At 37.3% G+C, this 17,586-nt stretch overlaps 1 protein-coding gene across 3 annotated transcripts in view; it reads right to left on the bottom strand.

Annotated features, from left to right (window-relative positions):
• TFEC (transcription factor EC) overlaps window positions 1-17,586 on the bottom strand; it is a 99,820-nt gene that overhangs the window by 30,494 nt on the left and 51,740 nt on the right. For all 3 annotated transcript variants that reach the window (XM_087764876.1, XM_087764877.1, XM_087764878.1), the window contains exons 2-3: window positions 9,968-10,219; window positions 7,576-7,671 (exon numbers count right to left, since the gene is read on the bottom strand). In XM_087764876.1, the coding sequence (XP_087621002.1) occupies window positions 7,576-7,671; window positions 9,968-10,219 (348 nt within the window). The remainder of the gene's footprint in view (window positions 1-7,575; window positions 7,672-9,967; window positions 10,220-17,586) is intronic.

Here is a 17,586-nt window from a genome sequence, read left to right as displayed (position 1 = left end):
GCAGAGGCTGCGCATTAGGGCTTCAGGATAAGACAGAATCTGCCTGGTGGCCCCAAACAGCAGGTATTTGCTTGCAGATCCTGCTGCACAGGAGCTTAGAATTAGTGAGGAGTGCATATTAGGAGAATTAGAAACTTGTTTCATCTATCCTTTTCTCTTGCCTCTGTTCAACATGTGTTAAGCTCTGAGATGAAGACCATGTGTGTAAGAGGTACTTACATACAAGTAACTGTATATTTTAGAATAATACTTTCATTTATGTCTATTTGCCTTTCTGAAAGAGAAAACCAAAGAGGAAAAAAGGAACTTTTCCTTCATTTCATAGTTATGAAAAAATTTACTCCAGTTGCATGAAGCTTGAGTCTTCTGGCTCCCTTCAACCAGAGAGGTCTACCCCCAAAATAGAGAAGGGTTATTAGACATTGTGCTGTTAGAGTGTTAGAGACAGAGCTGAGCTATTTGGGCATTTTGCATAGCTTTTGAGTGCTGCAGCTGTGTAAAAGTGGACCACAGCTCTTCTCCTGGCCCAAAGTATTCTATTCTCTATGCTATGAAGACCCTTTCTATAGCATGAAGTAAATTGCAAACACTCATACCCAATCTATTTGGAGTACTTAGAGCATGCAAGAGAGCTGTACACTGCCCATTTCAGCCTCAAAGTACTATATTGTATGAAATACTGAAAACAAACTTTCATCTGGCACCTGTATGACATTCAAAATGGCAGTGGCAGTGACAGCAAAAGACTGCTACAGCTGCAGCAAACAGGCCTGAGGAGTTCTCAGTTTGTGCATTTCACTGTTAGTTCTCTGCAACTGAAAGACACAATTTCTTATCTAGCACCTTTATACTATTGAAGAAAAAGAAAATATTTGCTCACCAGTTTTATTTTTGAGGAGTCTATTATTTCCTCAATAGCTACCGACTGTTCTTTCTCCTTCATTTTTCTTTTTCGTTAAACTTGGAAGTGATACCAGGGAGTGCTAGACAGAAGTTTATATACTTAGCTGAACTTTGATTCTTCCTTGGACTTTAAGACTAATCTAGTGTAGAATGTGATTGACAAAGCATTTTCATTGATGTTATGCAGCCTTTTCAAGTTACCCAACCTAAGCAAATGAGGTTGTTAATGTTTACTCTGGCCCTTTCTCTAAAATGGTTTTGAACTTTAGTAGATTTTATAAACTTATAAAGGTTGCCAAATGACATCGGGATTCACTAAATAAAAAATACTCATGATTATGCAGCAGGGGGCTGCCCAGATCAGCAGTACTATATGCAACTCTAATGGAAATCTGGTTTTACTTCATGATTGAATAATCACAGCAATTATTGAATAAAATACTTCGGAGGATACCTACTCAAATTTCTTTTTTCTGTATGATTTCTGGGAATGGGACAGACAGCAGTTTTTGTAATCCATCCAGATGGTAACCACCAGTATTTGACAAATAATTAATACAAATACAAATTATTAATGCCATGATGAGAAACTGTGACCTCAAAGACCTTGTAATAGCAGTGAGATTTCACTGACAGACTGCACTGTGCTTTTATCAGTAAATAGTGTCTCCATAAAATCAAATGCAGAGTTAACAGATTAAATCAGAACTTTATACCAGCTGTAGCTAACAGAATCATAAAAATTAAAGGAAAATATCTATCCGGTCCTGTCCTGATCTAACCTCTAGTCCATGCCTGTGCAACACAAGACTTTTTCACATGCCAAAGGAGATGAACAAATACAAGTGAGCCACAGGGCAACTGAGGGTTTTTGTCCATAAGCTGTTTACCTGCAAGAGTGACAGAAGTGGAGCAATCCCAATGGAATTGACTCCAAAGTGGACTAGAAGCGGACTGTAGCTCCCAATCTTATTGAAGTAGTGCGCTGTGAATGTATGAAATGAAGCAATGCAAGTGAAGCAGCGAAGCCTCGCAGGATCCCTCAAGAGGTGACCTATTGCAAGGCAACGCCTTTGCACAGCGCTCCCTGCACTGCTGCCATTCCCCATGCCCGGCTTGCCCACTGGCTCAGCCTGGGCATCTAACGGCTAGCAAAACCCCTGCCTTTCAGCATGCCCAGGTGCTTTTTCTTCCCCTCTGTGTTAGTGATTCCTCTGTCTCCCACTCTTTACAACCAGTCCGTTACAGAGGCCTTTTAACGATTTCACTAGAGGCCCCTTTATCTTACAGACAGCCACTTGAGTTCTTAGAGAGGGAGCAAAGCAGATGTGAAAGCTGAGAAAAATCTATCTACACCTTCCCTTGTTACAGTGCTGGGCAACACGAAGCTCCTTAGCATGCAGAGGAAAAGAGTGGCTGTCTTGGCTTCAGAGCTGTATGGAGATGGCCCAGCAAATGAACAAACCATGACAGGTAGTTCATTCTTTCTTTCTACCCTTATTCAAAACCAGAAGTACCAGACAAGCCAGATCTGTGCTGTTCTGTTTCTGCTTACACCACCCGAGCAGGAGATGACTAGCAATGGGATCTGTGGGATCTGCTGGCCCTTAGCTGTTGCTTCTAATCATAACAAATAATAATAGATTATTATCCAATATAATGTCTTAATGTTATGTAATTATTCTCTGATTATCTAATAATTAAACCAAGTTTCAACTGAAGTGCAGTACCATTTAATTAAAATGGCACAAACAGCAATAACTTTTTTTTCTTAATCTTCTTTTCCCAGTATATAAATACCACATATATCAATTCAGATTCAAAGAAGGACTGAAGAAATTTGGTTAGATTCACAGATAGACAAAGTTCCCAACAACAGATTCATTGGTTGTGACAGCTCCAAATCTCTGAGGTGATGTGAACTTCAAAGCACCGACACCATAGTGATTTCAGTATGCAGCTAGAGCTGGAGCTGTTGAAGGAATCAATGCTGTTTCAAATCTTTAAGTATTTCTTTCCTTTAAAGGAAAGAACAATTCTGGAAAATATTTTGCAGATTTTTTTTTTTTAATAACTTGTTTTAACAGCTACTTGTTCCAGCTTTGTCGAGGACTACCAAGGCTATTCTATTCCCTGAGTAAGAATAATCCTTTAGAACACACTTATGGTGCATTTATCCAGATATAATAATAAAATCTGTCCTTTCCATTGGTTAGAAGCCATTGCTTTCAGGAAACATGCCTGCTGGCAAGCTCATTCAGGAGAATAATTTTAAAAAAACATTTCTTAAACATTATGAATAAATCAGCATAGAAACATTTTTTTTCTTGGCTCTATTTACTACTGGACATGGTAAAAAAAATCAATGAAAAGGTTTTCCGTGCAGAAGCTTTCCATTTTCTCCCAAGCGATCTGAAAGGAACTGCTCCATTTTGTTTAGTCATTCAGTACCTCCTACTCTAGCAACGTTGAGCCCACCTGATTCAACGGATCACCAGTTGGGCCACTGCAGGGGATTTTTTGAAGTCCAGTTTTACGGTAGTGCTCTGCCCCAAGCACTACTCTGCACTACTTCTTAGCTCTCACCACTAGCCATCTAATTGCTACACAGCCTCTCTCCCTCGGCTTCTTCAAGAATACTTCTGAAAGCTCTTGTTTTTTTCTTCACCAGAACAAAACACAACTTAGAATCCTTGGAAATGTTCACAAAATTATTTTCCATCCTGTCCCACCCAGCACAGTGCAAGAGAAGCCTGTGCCCTTGCAGAACATTAATATCCTCTCATTTTATTCTCATTCCAAGCCAGTCAATCTCCTAATGCTTTTGATGTAAGTTTTAGTGGACTGCATATCAAGTAGAGGATATTATCCCAGTAGATGTACAGTGATTATCTGGGCTACAGCAGTTATTTCTGAATGAAAGTATTAGTAAGATGCCAAATGTTTTCATAGAGATCACTGTTGTGCTTACTAAATTACTGGGTTTTCTGGTGAGCCCTAGGGCTGCATACATATATTAGCAAGACAAAACAACATTTAGTAACAAGTAGAGATTCACTAGGTCACACGCTGTCATATCCAACCCTGAAGAGCACAGAAATCCTATTTTTTAACTCTGCTCTTTTCTGGCTCTCTTCACTGTGACTAATGCTCTCCATATTTCCCTTGATACCACGTTTCTTAAACTTGCCTTTTCCAGACATTAAAAGGAATGGAGACCACAGCTTTTTAGAACTTGCCCCATACTTTTAATGATGGTGTCATATATGCTTTACATTAACAGACCTGCACATGTACATTTCCTGTGGTCTAAACATTTGGAAGTTAATAAACTTTAAATTCATTACAGAATGTTGAATAGACTGTGAGGATTTTGAATAAGAATGAAAGTCTGATAAAAATGAAAAATGTTTACTTTTCAAATGCCTATCACCATATCTGATATAAATAACATTATTTAGCTCATACTCACTCATATAGTCTTTGTTTCCTTTTTTTAATGATTCCTATAAGGTCAGGAAGAAACCTGTTGCTCCTAATAAGATACTCAAAGAATAAACGGATTTCTTACAATATAGATAAATATGTTGCTGTCGGTTAATAAAGAGTTTCATAAGACTAAATTATTATGACGAGGAAACAATGACTTTAAATTGGTGTTATCTTCATGGTTTCTTTATTAAATCCTACCCTCTCCCTGGTGAGCAACAATTTTCATCAAGTGATAGTTCATAAGAATAGTTATGATTTGATTTCAGCTGTGTTTTCTGGACAAAGATATAAGTGAGTTTACAAATACTTTCAGAAGAATCAAGACCACTTGCCTATAGGGAGGACCTAGTCATATTTTAATGCAACTTCTAAAAAATAATTATAAAAAGTAGGTTTCTACCATTAGGGTACTGTTAAGAGCAATACAAACACAGCCAGAGAATTCCCTACTTTGAGCAATTCTTAAGTTGCCACCCAAAACCAGAGAGTTTTATAAAATTATGAATTTGGGGCCAAACACAATAAAAGCCAGCCAATCTGCTGTTCAGAAGCTGTAATAATTTTAATGAGAGATGGAGGGACGTTCTTGTTTTCACTTCTCTGATTCTACTAATACATGACTGTAATTCATTAATTCAGGGTCAGACAATGAGCCTCTGAGCAATTATTCACATGAGTGGTCTCATAGAATTGAATGTCCTCATTTAATGTGCCATTAAAATGGTACATGGGTGCATCTAACTAAAGCAAACATTAATTCACTGCAACACACAACAGGTAGCACTGCAAAGTCTCTAATCTCAGCCACTATCTATTGAGAAAAATGAGAAAAGAAAATGACATCATGAATTTGGCTTGTTCAAGAAAAAATTTTGCTGAAAAAAACCCAAGCCTTATACCATATTCAGAAAACCAGGAGACTCAGATTTTTTCATAATTTTAGAGAGACTACTTTGCACAGTTTGGACAAATTCAAGACAACACCAAGAAAGGAAAAATCTAAGATGCGACCCTAAAAATACTTAAGCATTACACTGGAGAAATGTAAGGAGGAGGCAAACACCCAATCAGCCAGGCCCATGGGCAACTCAGTCTCATTTGTGATCTCACTTACTCTATGTTGATGGCAGCCACCATAGCCAGGCACCTTGTGCCGAAGTACATAAGAAGCAATAAGAATCTCTGTTTAAGTACAGCACAACCCCAGTTCCTCTTCTCATGGGAATTAGATGTTCTCTCATTTCTAATCATGTCTCCTAGTCCACACTGTTGTAATATATACATTTTTAACTCAGATAAACAAAATGTCATTATATTTAATGTGATGCTGAAAAACTGGATCTAAAGAACCTATTTTCTACCTGCCTCTCTATCTTTCTCTATTGCACAGCTTATGACCAAAATTTTGCAAGCATGTTTAGGATGTTGCCTGAAAGATGCCATAAAACCCTGAGTCACAAGCTAAATGCCTTAAACCATCTGCCCATTTCTTTCATGTATTTTTGGAGTACACATTGCCAAAAGAGAAGACAGAAGAGGCAGACGCACTGCTTGATTGCTTCCACACTGGCACAGTTCACATGCCTTGTTGAAGGCAGGCTTCATTTTGCCATAGTATTGCACAGAGAGATTTGGAAATAGACGCTATTCCCTGGCTTACCTAGCAGCCTGGTGATTTCCTCAGCACAAACAAAAATCTAAATACAATTACCGGGCCTACAGGCATTGCAGGAGTCTCAAGTTTTTGCAAGTGAGATACCAGCTAGGCCTAAAAGTCACAGCATATTTCTTTGCTCGTCAAGAGTAGGGTATTCAATACATTTTAGAGAGATATGTCCTTCATGGCTGAAGATAAAGGCTAATGAGGCTGGAATTAGCATAGATTAACATCATCCAGTTTTAAAAGGTGTTGAGGGAGTGTGAGTCTAATCCAAAACCCAGAATTCATGCCTCTCATCAGCATCCCACAGTACCACACCTGAAAGGATCCTCCCCTGCCTCATGTTAATTTGAGCCAAAATATTAATTCACTCCCCAGGGAGCATTTCTTTGCTATGTTCTGTACTGAGATATGTATAAATCAGACTGACTGTATTAGTTCTGTATCTGGCATGCAAATGCCAGGAATTCATGGAACTATTAATTGCCATTAATACTGGACAGTGTAGTGGGCAACGCAGAGGCATAGAGATCTTATCTCCTAATACATTTTTGTAGCCGGTGATGTTCTGTAGTCAGAAAAAGATGTTCCTCCAGTGAGTGATTAAGAGCAAGCACCTGACTCTGTATTCTGAAATGAACTTTGTAGACTGTCAAAACCTGTGAAAATCCTTCTGCCTTCACTAGAGTGAAGATTCCCTTTATTAGTACCCATTTTAAGGCCCTGAGGACAAAATCCGTGCAAAAAGGTTCCCAAGATAAATCAGGGTTGAGAGAACAAAGAACATCCCTTCTATAAAGAGTGTTGCATTACAGTTATTGATAGATGTTATTTTCACAAATAATAATGCTCTATGCATTGTTGTATCCAGAAAAGGTCCATCCTTCCTCTTCAAATGTGTAACATATATGGAAATGTAAGTAGCCTTTGTTACTCCTCTGTCATTTCTTTACAAAAAGACATTACAAAATTATAACAGTTTGTTACAATTATTCCTATAAAGCATTTCATCTGAAAAAGTGACATTTCTCATCTTTATTCTTGAAATTATTCAATTAAGTGCCACTTGCCTTTATGAAAGTCAAGAAATAGAGCCCGCCCTTACTTCAGCATAAGACACTGGAGAAACTACTGTACTGTAGAAACTGTTACATGGGGAAGTTTTGACTTTTTTAGATGAGGTAGAAGGATCTTTAAGCAAGACTTTAAAAGGCCTTCTAGGGTCTAGAGACTCCTCATATCCATAGTCCTGCATGGGAATTAGTACCCCCAATTGGTTATGCACTGGACCTGGTGCTGGAGTAGAACCCCAAATGCTATTCATGCCACTTAAAACAGCTGTGCCCCTACATTGGAACCCTTTCCTATAATATTTCTTGACAAAAAGACAAGAAACTGAACAGAAGGGAGAATAATTCACTGATAGTACTGCTTTAGCCTCTGATGTGTGACATGTGCTTGAATCACTCAATGAAATTCTCTATTATAAACAGCAAGAAGAAATTCCACAAAATACTTACAGTTCTTTGCATTAGTAGAGGAGTTTCAGAACAACCTATCCCTTCGTCATTAAAACTTGATTCCATATTGATTATGTCTTCAATCACCTCTTCCATCTGATAAAATAATATTTTAAAATGAGTAAATACAAATAATAATGGAAATAATGTTATTCTGAAAATACAGAGGAAATAATCTTGAGTGTTTATTACACCAATAAAACTGAATTTCAGAAGTTTATATCTTAAAATTCAAGTAATTCAAGCACTTTTACACAACATTCACAATTTTTACTGCTTGTGAAAACAGTTTTTGTGGTTTAGCAAGTTACTTCTTTCCTCCCAAACACCAGCCCATTCCCCTTTTTAACCCCTTATTGCAACACCAAGATCAGATGGCAGGAGTGTGTTGCTAAGTTGTAACTGTGGTCTGTCACCTTCATCAAATGTGTCATATCCACAGTGTATTGTTGCATTGGTGCAGGAAGGCTGAAAGGAACCTGTGGTTCTGCAAGAGCATGAGTCACTCGAGATTTGGTGTTACACACTGCTCTCAAGATTCAGCAGGCAGAGGTTTGTGTTGTGTTTGGCAGTACACTGGATACTTCTCCAGCCAGCCTTCTGGTCCCACTTTTGTTCTAATCTGAATCAAAAGCTACTGAAGCAGATGGAATAGCTAATTAATTACTTGGGATGAAACAGTGAATACTTTGCAGACATACAGACATATACAGATTTGGACAAGGTACAGCATGAGTTTTCAATGATAATTTTGGTCTGGTTCCATCCACAAAATAACTTTGGGAAAGATCCCATGATGAACCTGTCACTGTTAACTCTACTGTCTGCAGAAGCAGTTGACTCGTGCTCTGAGGCTTTTCAAGCAGCTCTTGGGATGTAGCTGAAGGAAATGTAGAGGGTCCTGTGCAATGAAAGAAAGTATCATGCAGGCCAGAGACCTTTCAACACAGACTTTTAGGCCACATGGCCCAGCACAGCTCATACATGCACTCCTCTCCCTCTCCAAAAACCAGACATGTGCTGTCCGAGGAGTGGTGCCCAGACTTATTTGGGAATGTGCTGTCTGGGCCAAAAGGACGCCAGGAAATGCCAGCAATTAGACAATAGGAATGAATACAGTTCAGTGTACCAACCTGTGTGTTGGCTCTGTATTATTTACTAACATGCCTACCGCCTACACTGAACCACAGGGCACATCTGCCACTAGGAAATTACACTGTGCCCTTCATCTCCCTGAGGTTCTGGGATGGGATTATTCAAATTATTGGAGTGATGCCTACAAGGACTTTGGCCTGTGCCAACTATCACTCTCCTTGTCATCACCAGGCATAGTTCAGGACAGTGGTTTACAAGCAGCCGTCTTGCTCTCAAGGACAGAGAGCGGTACTACGGTGGACACTGGTTGTTCCTGGTCGAATACCCAAAGTGCCTGAGAACGGTTCCAGCACACTGCACTGGCCAGCACAGAGGTGACCACAGTGGCCTCCACAAAGGCCATCTAAAACAATCTTTGCAGACTAGTGGTTCCAGTAATCCATAAACCTGACATAAAATGTCAGTTGTCGATGCAGAAGGAATGGATGGGCCCCAGATGAGCTCTCCAGGAAGTGTTGGGTTCATTTTTTTCGGTTTCCTCACGCTTAGCTGCATAATGTCCAAATGCTCAAATGGATCACAGTGTATTTGTAAGATTCTTCTGTTCTGTTAAAGCCCAAGATACGATAACAGAATCTCCATTTCTTATTTCTGTAGGAATTCCCCTTTTATGTAATAACAGTCTCTCATGAAATCTATTGAAGTATTAAAGGCCATAATGATCTACATCTCACACTGGCTGAGAATCTGACATTGTATAACAGCTGTACCTCTATTAAAAACAATGGTGGCACTAAAATTAGCATATCTACGCCAATTTACCCAAGATAACCCATATATAAATATATCAGCTAACTGAAAAATGAATGAGCGATTCTTTCAGTTACATCTTTAAGGTAATTAGTATTTAACTTTGTTATGAATCTAGGATAATACTTTTAGACAGAAATAACTGTCATCTGAAAAAAAAAAAAGTTTTGCATTGCAAAGTACATATTCAAAAAACATACAGCAATATATGACACATCATAGATAAAAAGATGCAACAATACATTTTAACTGGCAGTAATTTAGAAGCCTGATCATGCAACAAGCTATTCACAGGCATTCAAAGGAATCACCCACGTAATCCAAAAGGATTCAGGGAGTAAGTACTGCAACCAAAGGCCCCATGAAAGTAAAGAAAGTCATCTCTTGCCCACTACCAACACTAACCACCAATAAAGTGTGTCATGTAGCATTTTTGTAGATGTACGCAAAGCCCATTTCCCCATTCCTTTCGCCAGCACGGCCCTACCGCATTTTCGTGTTCTCCTCCAAGGGCCAGCAGCTTGGTAACGGGGCTTTCTGGTGTGCCAATATCACTAACAGGAGGCATGTGTCCGTTTCTTAAAATGGAGGTCACTCCCAAGGGCTGGATTGTGTGGGAGTGGGACAGGGAGAGTGTCTGGCTGGACAGCTTGGTATCGAGGGTCAGGTACTGCTTCACCTGGTGCCTCTGGCTTTGCTGTATGTGGTATCTAGACTGATTTTCCAAGTGTGTTTGGACCTGTGAAGGAATGGAAATAATTGCTAAAGTTTCAAGCTACTGGCACCAGTATTTGTCCAGATGTTCACTTAAAATCTTCAGAACAATAGATTCAGCTTTAATAACACTTGGACAGAATTATTATTAACCTTAAATTTTTTTCAGTTTTGCATCCTTACACATTTCTTATTTCTGTACTATTTTCCCCTAACCCAGCTAAATAAACCTTCTGAATAATTATCAAAGAAAAAGAGAATTAGAAAAGATAAACATGGTCCTGAGAAAAGACCAGAAGTATACTACACATTCTTCTCTTCTCATTTAAGAATGATCTCTGTTGAAATCACTGATCATTACAATCAAATCTACAAGCATAGTACTCTAAAATTAAAATCACAGTTTATTTACTGTTTTGTACTTGAAAGGGTAAATAAATGTATAAAGAAAAACATAATCCAATCAACTTCAAGTAATATCAACAGCAGTAGACATTCACTCATACCTAAATCCACATTTGACTCACCTTGTAATAAGTACAGTCAGTTAAATGAGGCATTGCTACACTTTTGGGGAAGAAAAAAAAAAAATAAAGAGTCCAAGCTATAGTCCTGGATGACTGTTCACTATCCTCAAACCACGCAGTCTTCTTGAAGTGCCTCTTGAGGACAGATCACTTTTTGAGTTGGTAGGACTTTATAAACTGAGTGGTCATGCCAAAATGGCTAATTGAGTAAGACTTTGGGCCATCCTTTGATTACAGAGATTGACAGTTGCTACTTCAAACAGCTCCCATTTCAGATCAATGTCACATTCCTGCAATTTAACTACCAGAGGAGCACTGCATACACAACCCTTACTGTCATTTCAGCCCTGTGGCTTTCTCCTCTTCTTATGGCATGACTGGTCACAAATTTCTTGCAATAAATTTTTCTCAAGTGATCTCTGTGTAAGCATGATTAATATTTGTTAAGTAATAGCAAGACTTGCTTTGCCACCCTTTTTTCTAAAAAAAAAAAACAAAACAAAAAGTCATTTAAACTTCTTTTTATTTCCCCTAACATACATAAGCAGAGCTAAATAGCCCATAACAGGGGTTTGCATTTAAATTAGTTATATTTTTGTACAATATTGCAGTACCTACTTTATTTTTAATCATGTTATGGTGGCATGTCTAACATTATTTTAATTATGTTTATTTAAACTAATTTTCTAGTCATATAAAAAAGATTAAGCCAAAAAAGATTAAGCAGTAACGAATATAATATTAATTATTTTGATGTCAGCCTTAAAGTTATTAAATAATATTCCATCAAAATATTGATATAAAATGTTAAAGACACAGTTTAGTTTTTCCCGTTTTATGTTAGGAAGGTATGCATCCCATGCAAGGTTTTAAAAACTGCATGTGTATTTGGGATTTACTTAAATCATGATATTACTTGTCTTAACTGAGATCTTTGTGTTAGTTTTAGAAAGTGTATAATGCACGGTTAATTTAAGCTCTTACTTATCATGTGTAAGGATACATGTAAAACCATCCCAAATCATTCATATTCGTATGCATCTATTTACTCCTTCAGCCTCAGTAAGACTTAAGCTCACATTGAAAGTCAGACATGCAAGCAGTGTCTTAAATTAGAATCCAAACATGAAATCTACTGCATGCCAGTTTAACAAGAGTATCGATCTTAGGCAAAATGCAATGTGCTGAGGGAAAGAAAATATGTCCCATTGTATGGCCAGAGCAAGAATTTACTGTGCACCCTTGTTTTCTGCTGCTGTTTCAGAAGCACCCACGGACACTTTGTGCTTGTGCTGGACTCTAGGCTCACTGAACGAAACCATGCAAAGTGACCACTACCCAGACCCTTGCACCACATAAACTGATGAAGATCTCTTTTCAGCAATGCAGAACACTTCAATCAACAGCTTTGAAGGCACAGCTTCTTTGCATAGCATAAATGGGAGTGGGATCAATGCATAGGCTACAAATGCATCTACTGCATTTCAGCCCAGCAACTTTTTTCTCTTAAATGAAGCTGATGATCACTCTGTAATGACCAACAAATTGTTGTCTTAGAAATTCTACAGGCCTACCTGAAGCATGAAATCCAGAATATCAAATATCTTCAAATTAAATGGGAAACATGAGAAATTTGCAGTGTCGGAAGTCTATACTGCCTTGTTTTAAAGTTTGTTTTTAATAAGGAATTTTAATAAGGAAGTGGGTTCTGCCAAAAGAAGACTGCTGAAAAGTCAACGGCTTGCTTTTTCCTTCCTCTGGACTTCAGATTGCCAGTGGCAGACTGAAACCTCTGTGCAGCCTGATTTCATAATGAACCACCACAGGGCCATCCCACTGGGTTTGGGGGAGGATCTGTAAAGACAGTCAGCTAACTGCTGACTAAGTCAAAAATCAAGTTTATCAGGAATGCTTATTTTGTATTATATTATTTCAGTGCTTATATCCTGTCGATACTGTCCTGAACTTCCACAAACAGGAAAAGAATTCAAAGCTTTGGTAATGAGATCTGTTGCTATGGTTTTGCAAGCCTCTCCATCCCCTTTACTCTGCCAGTTGCAGTCATTACAAAGCAGAACCATTGAGGTTAAAAAGGGATCTATGCCCTGATTTTCAAAAAGTACATAAAGTTGCAATCCCTGATCATCTTTATATGTCTAAATAAGTCTTAGAAGTCAATGCTAATAACAAGAAGTAAAGCACTTTTGAAAGTCAAACCACTCTGTAGAAACAAAGCAGAGTTGACCTATTATTTTTATAATTGTACTGCTAGTGTGTAATAAATGGGAGAAAAAAGTCACGCTATGCCAAAGGAATACTAAGATTGCAAAGTCAAGCTCTCAAAAATTAGAAATGACAGTTAAAACTGCCCATGTAACACATGTGAAATAAGAGCGGAAACTCAAAACTTAATACTTCTATGAAACCTGATAGTCAAGTGTCAAATACCAAGTATGATTGGTTTATTCTCCACTGGGATGCTGGATGACTTTTATTATCTTATATCAGTATTATTAAGCTCAGTTTAGGTTTTCTGAAAATTTTTAATTAAATAAACTCTTTTAAATAACTGTTCCCATAATTACAAACATTAAACATTGACTTGATTTTGAAGTTCTTTTTAATAGTGTAAAAAGAGTGGCTAAGCACTGGCACAGGTTGCCCAGAGAGGTTGGGGAATGTTCATCCTTGGAGATTTTCAAAACTTGACTGGACAAGACCCTGAGCACCTGAGAAAGCAAAATACATCTAGAAATAGCCAGGGAAATTTGAATTGGTAGTCTAAATATTGAAACTCTGGATAATCTTTATTAAGTCTGGGGGAAAAATGGTAGCAGATTAGGGTATTCAGTGAAATAAATGTAAAAAGCAAAATAACTGGAAGATCACTCCTACACATAAGTATTCCCACAAGTAAAACAGCTCGGAGCAACATGCACTTAGCTGCTTAGAGACCTTGATCATGTGCATATCTTAGATCCACTAGATAAGGTCCTTCCAGAGAAAACTGAGAAAAAAAAAAAAAAAAAAAAAAAGATTTTTCAGAGTAGAAGCTTCCTTCTACTCAATAATCCAAGTATGGTATCCTCTAGCAGTTTTGGGAGACTAATTTTCTAATTCCTTATCTTTTGAGGAGTTCCCATAATCTGTAAGAACATTTTATCAGAGACTATGTGAAATTTTAAGGTGAGTGTATCTGAATCTCTCTGATCTAGGAGTCCTCCTATATATAAAATGACTAAAGTTTCTTTGGACCAAGGACCTGCAATGTTGATGCTGACACATCCTTTACTGCCACAACAGTCTGAATATAGGGTTACCTTCCTTTTTTCCTCTCTCTGGGTCAATGAATATTTAATCATTTGTTTAAAGGAGAACAGCTTTAAAGGAAGACCCTGAGATGATTTTCAGGGTAGAGCATCTAAGAAGCTGGCGGCTCCATGGAATCTGGGTTCTCATCTCTGACACAAATTAGGAGTGTGATTTGATAAACCATATTTTCTAGCTCTCAGCAGACCATTTTCTATTAAATGTCTCTCTGCCTTCCTATTTTTTTGTGAAATGGATGACCCTGCTTGTTGATATGCTTGATTTCTGGGAATCCCTAGCAGAAATAGGCACACAGTGATGACCTGACAATCCAGATCCTGACTCAGAGAAGCCTCAGACACAGCCCAGGACTTAATGTTTTCCTACTGGCACACCTGCTCTAGCTCTCAGTATAGTCAGTGACCTGGTCCTTCCTGTCAAGTCCTCCTGAAGTTATATAGGCTCTTTTGACTGTTGTGTGTGCAAGCTGTAACAAGGTCACAAATTTGTGCAGATGAAGTACTGGTTCTCCTCCCAGGCATTCTCTTGCAGTGTCTGTGGACATGTACTTTAAATGTTAATTATTTCAGATTGTTTAAGGAGTGAAGGACAGCATAAAGTTCAACAGTAAATAATTTGCTCCCTCTTAGGTGCTGCTTTTGTCTATTATTTGGCTTGCTTAATCATGGTGAAACTAAAGCCTATTCAGAACCAGAAACATCAAGCATGCAGGGAGACAAAAGCATCCAGCCCAAACTCAAATATTTTAATTCCACCAGAACAAAGCTAGAATAGAAGTGAACACTTTGAGATGGATTTTGTAATCCAGAAAAGATCCCAATGCACATGTAACTGACTGTACCTATTTCTATTTTATATCTCACTGACAAACCAGTGCTGAGAACAAGAACATAATAGCCTTTCAGAATTACAGATTCATATTCAAACTTCTTCAATTGCTCCTTCTAATTTGAGCACACATCATCATGTTGTAAAACTGTGGTAGCGTTGTGTAACATCTTTTCCCACATTCACACTAATTTTACTTTCATTTCTAATGTATTGCACAATGGCCTTTTATTTACATAAACTATTTTACTTCCACATTTGCTGATAAGATTTTTTTCCATTAGTAAAAGAATACTTAGCATGCCAAAAGTAAGAAAAAGGGCATATTTAGGGGACCTAAAGGAGGCATGAACAATGTCAGTGATATTCCAGTAATTAGCTATTTTACATCTTGTATTGGTATTCCACTAAGGGCAAACAAGTGAAACCTGTACTCCCAGGCTGCTTAGCCCAACATCAGTCCTGGGAGAAATAATAGGAAAACTGAAAAGGGATTCAATTAATAAATTATTAAAAGATAGGAATATAATTAATGCTAGTCAACATAGTTCTCTGCAAAATAAGCCTTGTCAAACAAATCTACTTCTGTTCTTTGATGAGATTTTAAGTTAGGTTGCCAAAGGTAACGATGTAGGTATAATACACTTCAACTTTTGTGTGCCTTTTGACTTAGTGTCATTCAATATTCTAATTAAAAATATAGCACTACACAATATCAATAAACCATGTTTTAACTGGATTAAGAATTGGCTGACGAACATGCATAAGAAAGTAATCAGCAAAGGCTCAGCATCAGAAAGAGGGGCTCTTCAGTCTTATACTACTCAACATTTCCACCAGTGATTTGGGCCTAATGAAAAATAAAACTGACTGAACAGAATATTTTTTAGTGTAGTGATCCCATTGAAAGAAAATTTGTTCCCAGTCAGCCAAATACACATCTGCATGTGTTGGAGGAAGAAATACATGATTCAACAATGGAGAAAACTGAATGGAGAAAATACTGCAAGCAACAAGTCTGTAAAGTAATTGGGGTCTTAACAAACCAGCAACTCAGCAGGAGTGTCCAGGTGATGCTATAGCAAGGGAAAATGGCATAAAGGAAGTAGTGAATAGGAGCCTGTCTTTACTCTGCTTTTATTATGGCTCACGTGAGATCAATAATGGAATCCTAAAAATATTTTTACCCTAAACATTTTTAAAACACTGTCGAAAAAATTAAAAAGTATGCAGAAAAGAACTATGGAAATAACTGAAGACTGAGAAAACAGTGTTTCAATGAAAGTTTAAAGAAACTCAGCTCTATTCCTGTTATCAAATTGGAATTTGTGAAATTTGTGGGAGATGCTGAACGTGACAGGGTCTTTCAGCTAGCACAGAAAGTGTGGCAAGAGCCACTGGCCACAAGCATGTTAGGCAAGCTCATATTGGAAATTATGTGAATAAACAGTGAAATACTCAAAAGGAAATGCTCTAACTGTTGTTTTCTTCAAACTAAGGGTCAATGACTTTCTGGAAGAGATGCATTAGCCAAACTGAAGATATACTTTTTTCAAACACATTCTTGGACTCAAAGCTGAGTACTAGGGTAATAACTAAATAACTGGAATACAAAAGCCTTTGATTTTAGAGGAATTAGAATGAGTGATCTAATAGCCCTTTCTGTGTTTAAATTTTATGGATTTTTGGATCTGAAAACTGGCTATTATAAGAACAACTTTTTCTTTGATGAACATTCACTCTGAATTTAATAAATGTTTGAATTTCTGCTACAAAATAATATGTTTAAATATGGTCATAGTATACGGGACAGAACTCAGTAGACTTCACTACAGTTCACCATTTATGCTGGATGTTAATTTCTTCCAGTTTTTTTAATAGCTTTTGAAGTAATATTTCTCACCCTGATGAGATCACATCATTTATCATTAGTCCTGAACACAACACCTCTCTGAAACTGTTTGAGTTATGGAGCTTCATGTTCTTTTCAGCCACTGTACCAGAAAATAAGCATCTAATTATGAACTTTTTAATTATTAAAATGTTCTGTAAGTACTCAAAAAGTCTAATTCCATTTTAAGATAAGAAACACAGTCACAACACAGACTATTTTAGCTCTGTTTCTGAGGATTTTCAAATGGATTTTAAGGGCTAGGAAAAAAAGCATTTTTAGTGATGGAATAATCCTTTTTAAATTCTATTACAAATGAACATCAGTTGTTTGTTTGTCCTGCTCTTTCTGTTAAAAGTTTTGAGAAAAGTGTATTTGTGAAATTATTTCATAATAAAATGAAATTTCAATTTAACTTAGCAATTATACACTTCTGTTCTATCTTAAAAACTATCACCAAATAATGTAGCTATTCACTTTAATGTTTAGTTTATAAAAGCATGTGTGATTATGTCAATTAATTACTTAAGCTAAACACCGTAATTAATTTTTAAATGTGAATATTTTTCTTACTGGAACTTTGATCTGACTAGATGAGACCTTCTCCATTAATATGCATGAAGAGAGAATACAAAGAAAAAGACATCCAGTCTGGCAACTCACAGCTGTGTTTAGTTGGTGCCTTATAGTAGCTTTCAAGTTAAGAAAAAATTCTCATGTGACTCTAATGCACTGTTTTTCATCTTATTTAACCTTTGACATCATATTCATGAGGAACTTGTGAATGTTCTTTCAAGGGTGAAGAGACTGACGAAG

The sequence above is a fragment of the Nipponia nippon genome, unplaced genomic scaffold, assembly GCF_047370975.1.
Source record: "Nipponia nippon isolate SJK-2023a ecotype South Korea unplaced genomic scaffold, ASM4737097v1 scaffold_3, whole genome shotgun sequence".
NCBI lineage: Eukaryota > Metazoa > Chordata > Aves > Pelecaniformes > Threskiornithidae > Nipponia > Nipponia nippon.
Note: the sequence above shows the minus strand (reverse complement) of the source record. Positions and strands in the feature narration are given on the sequence as shown.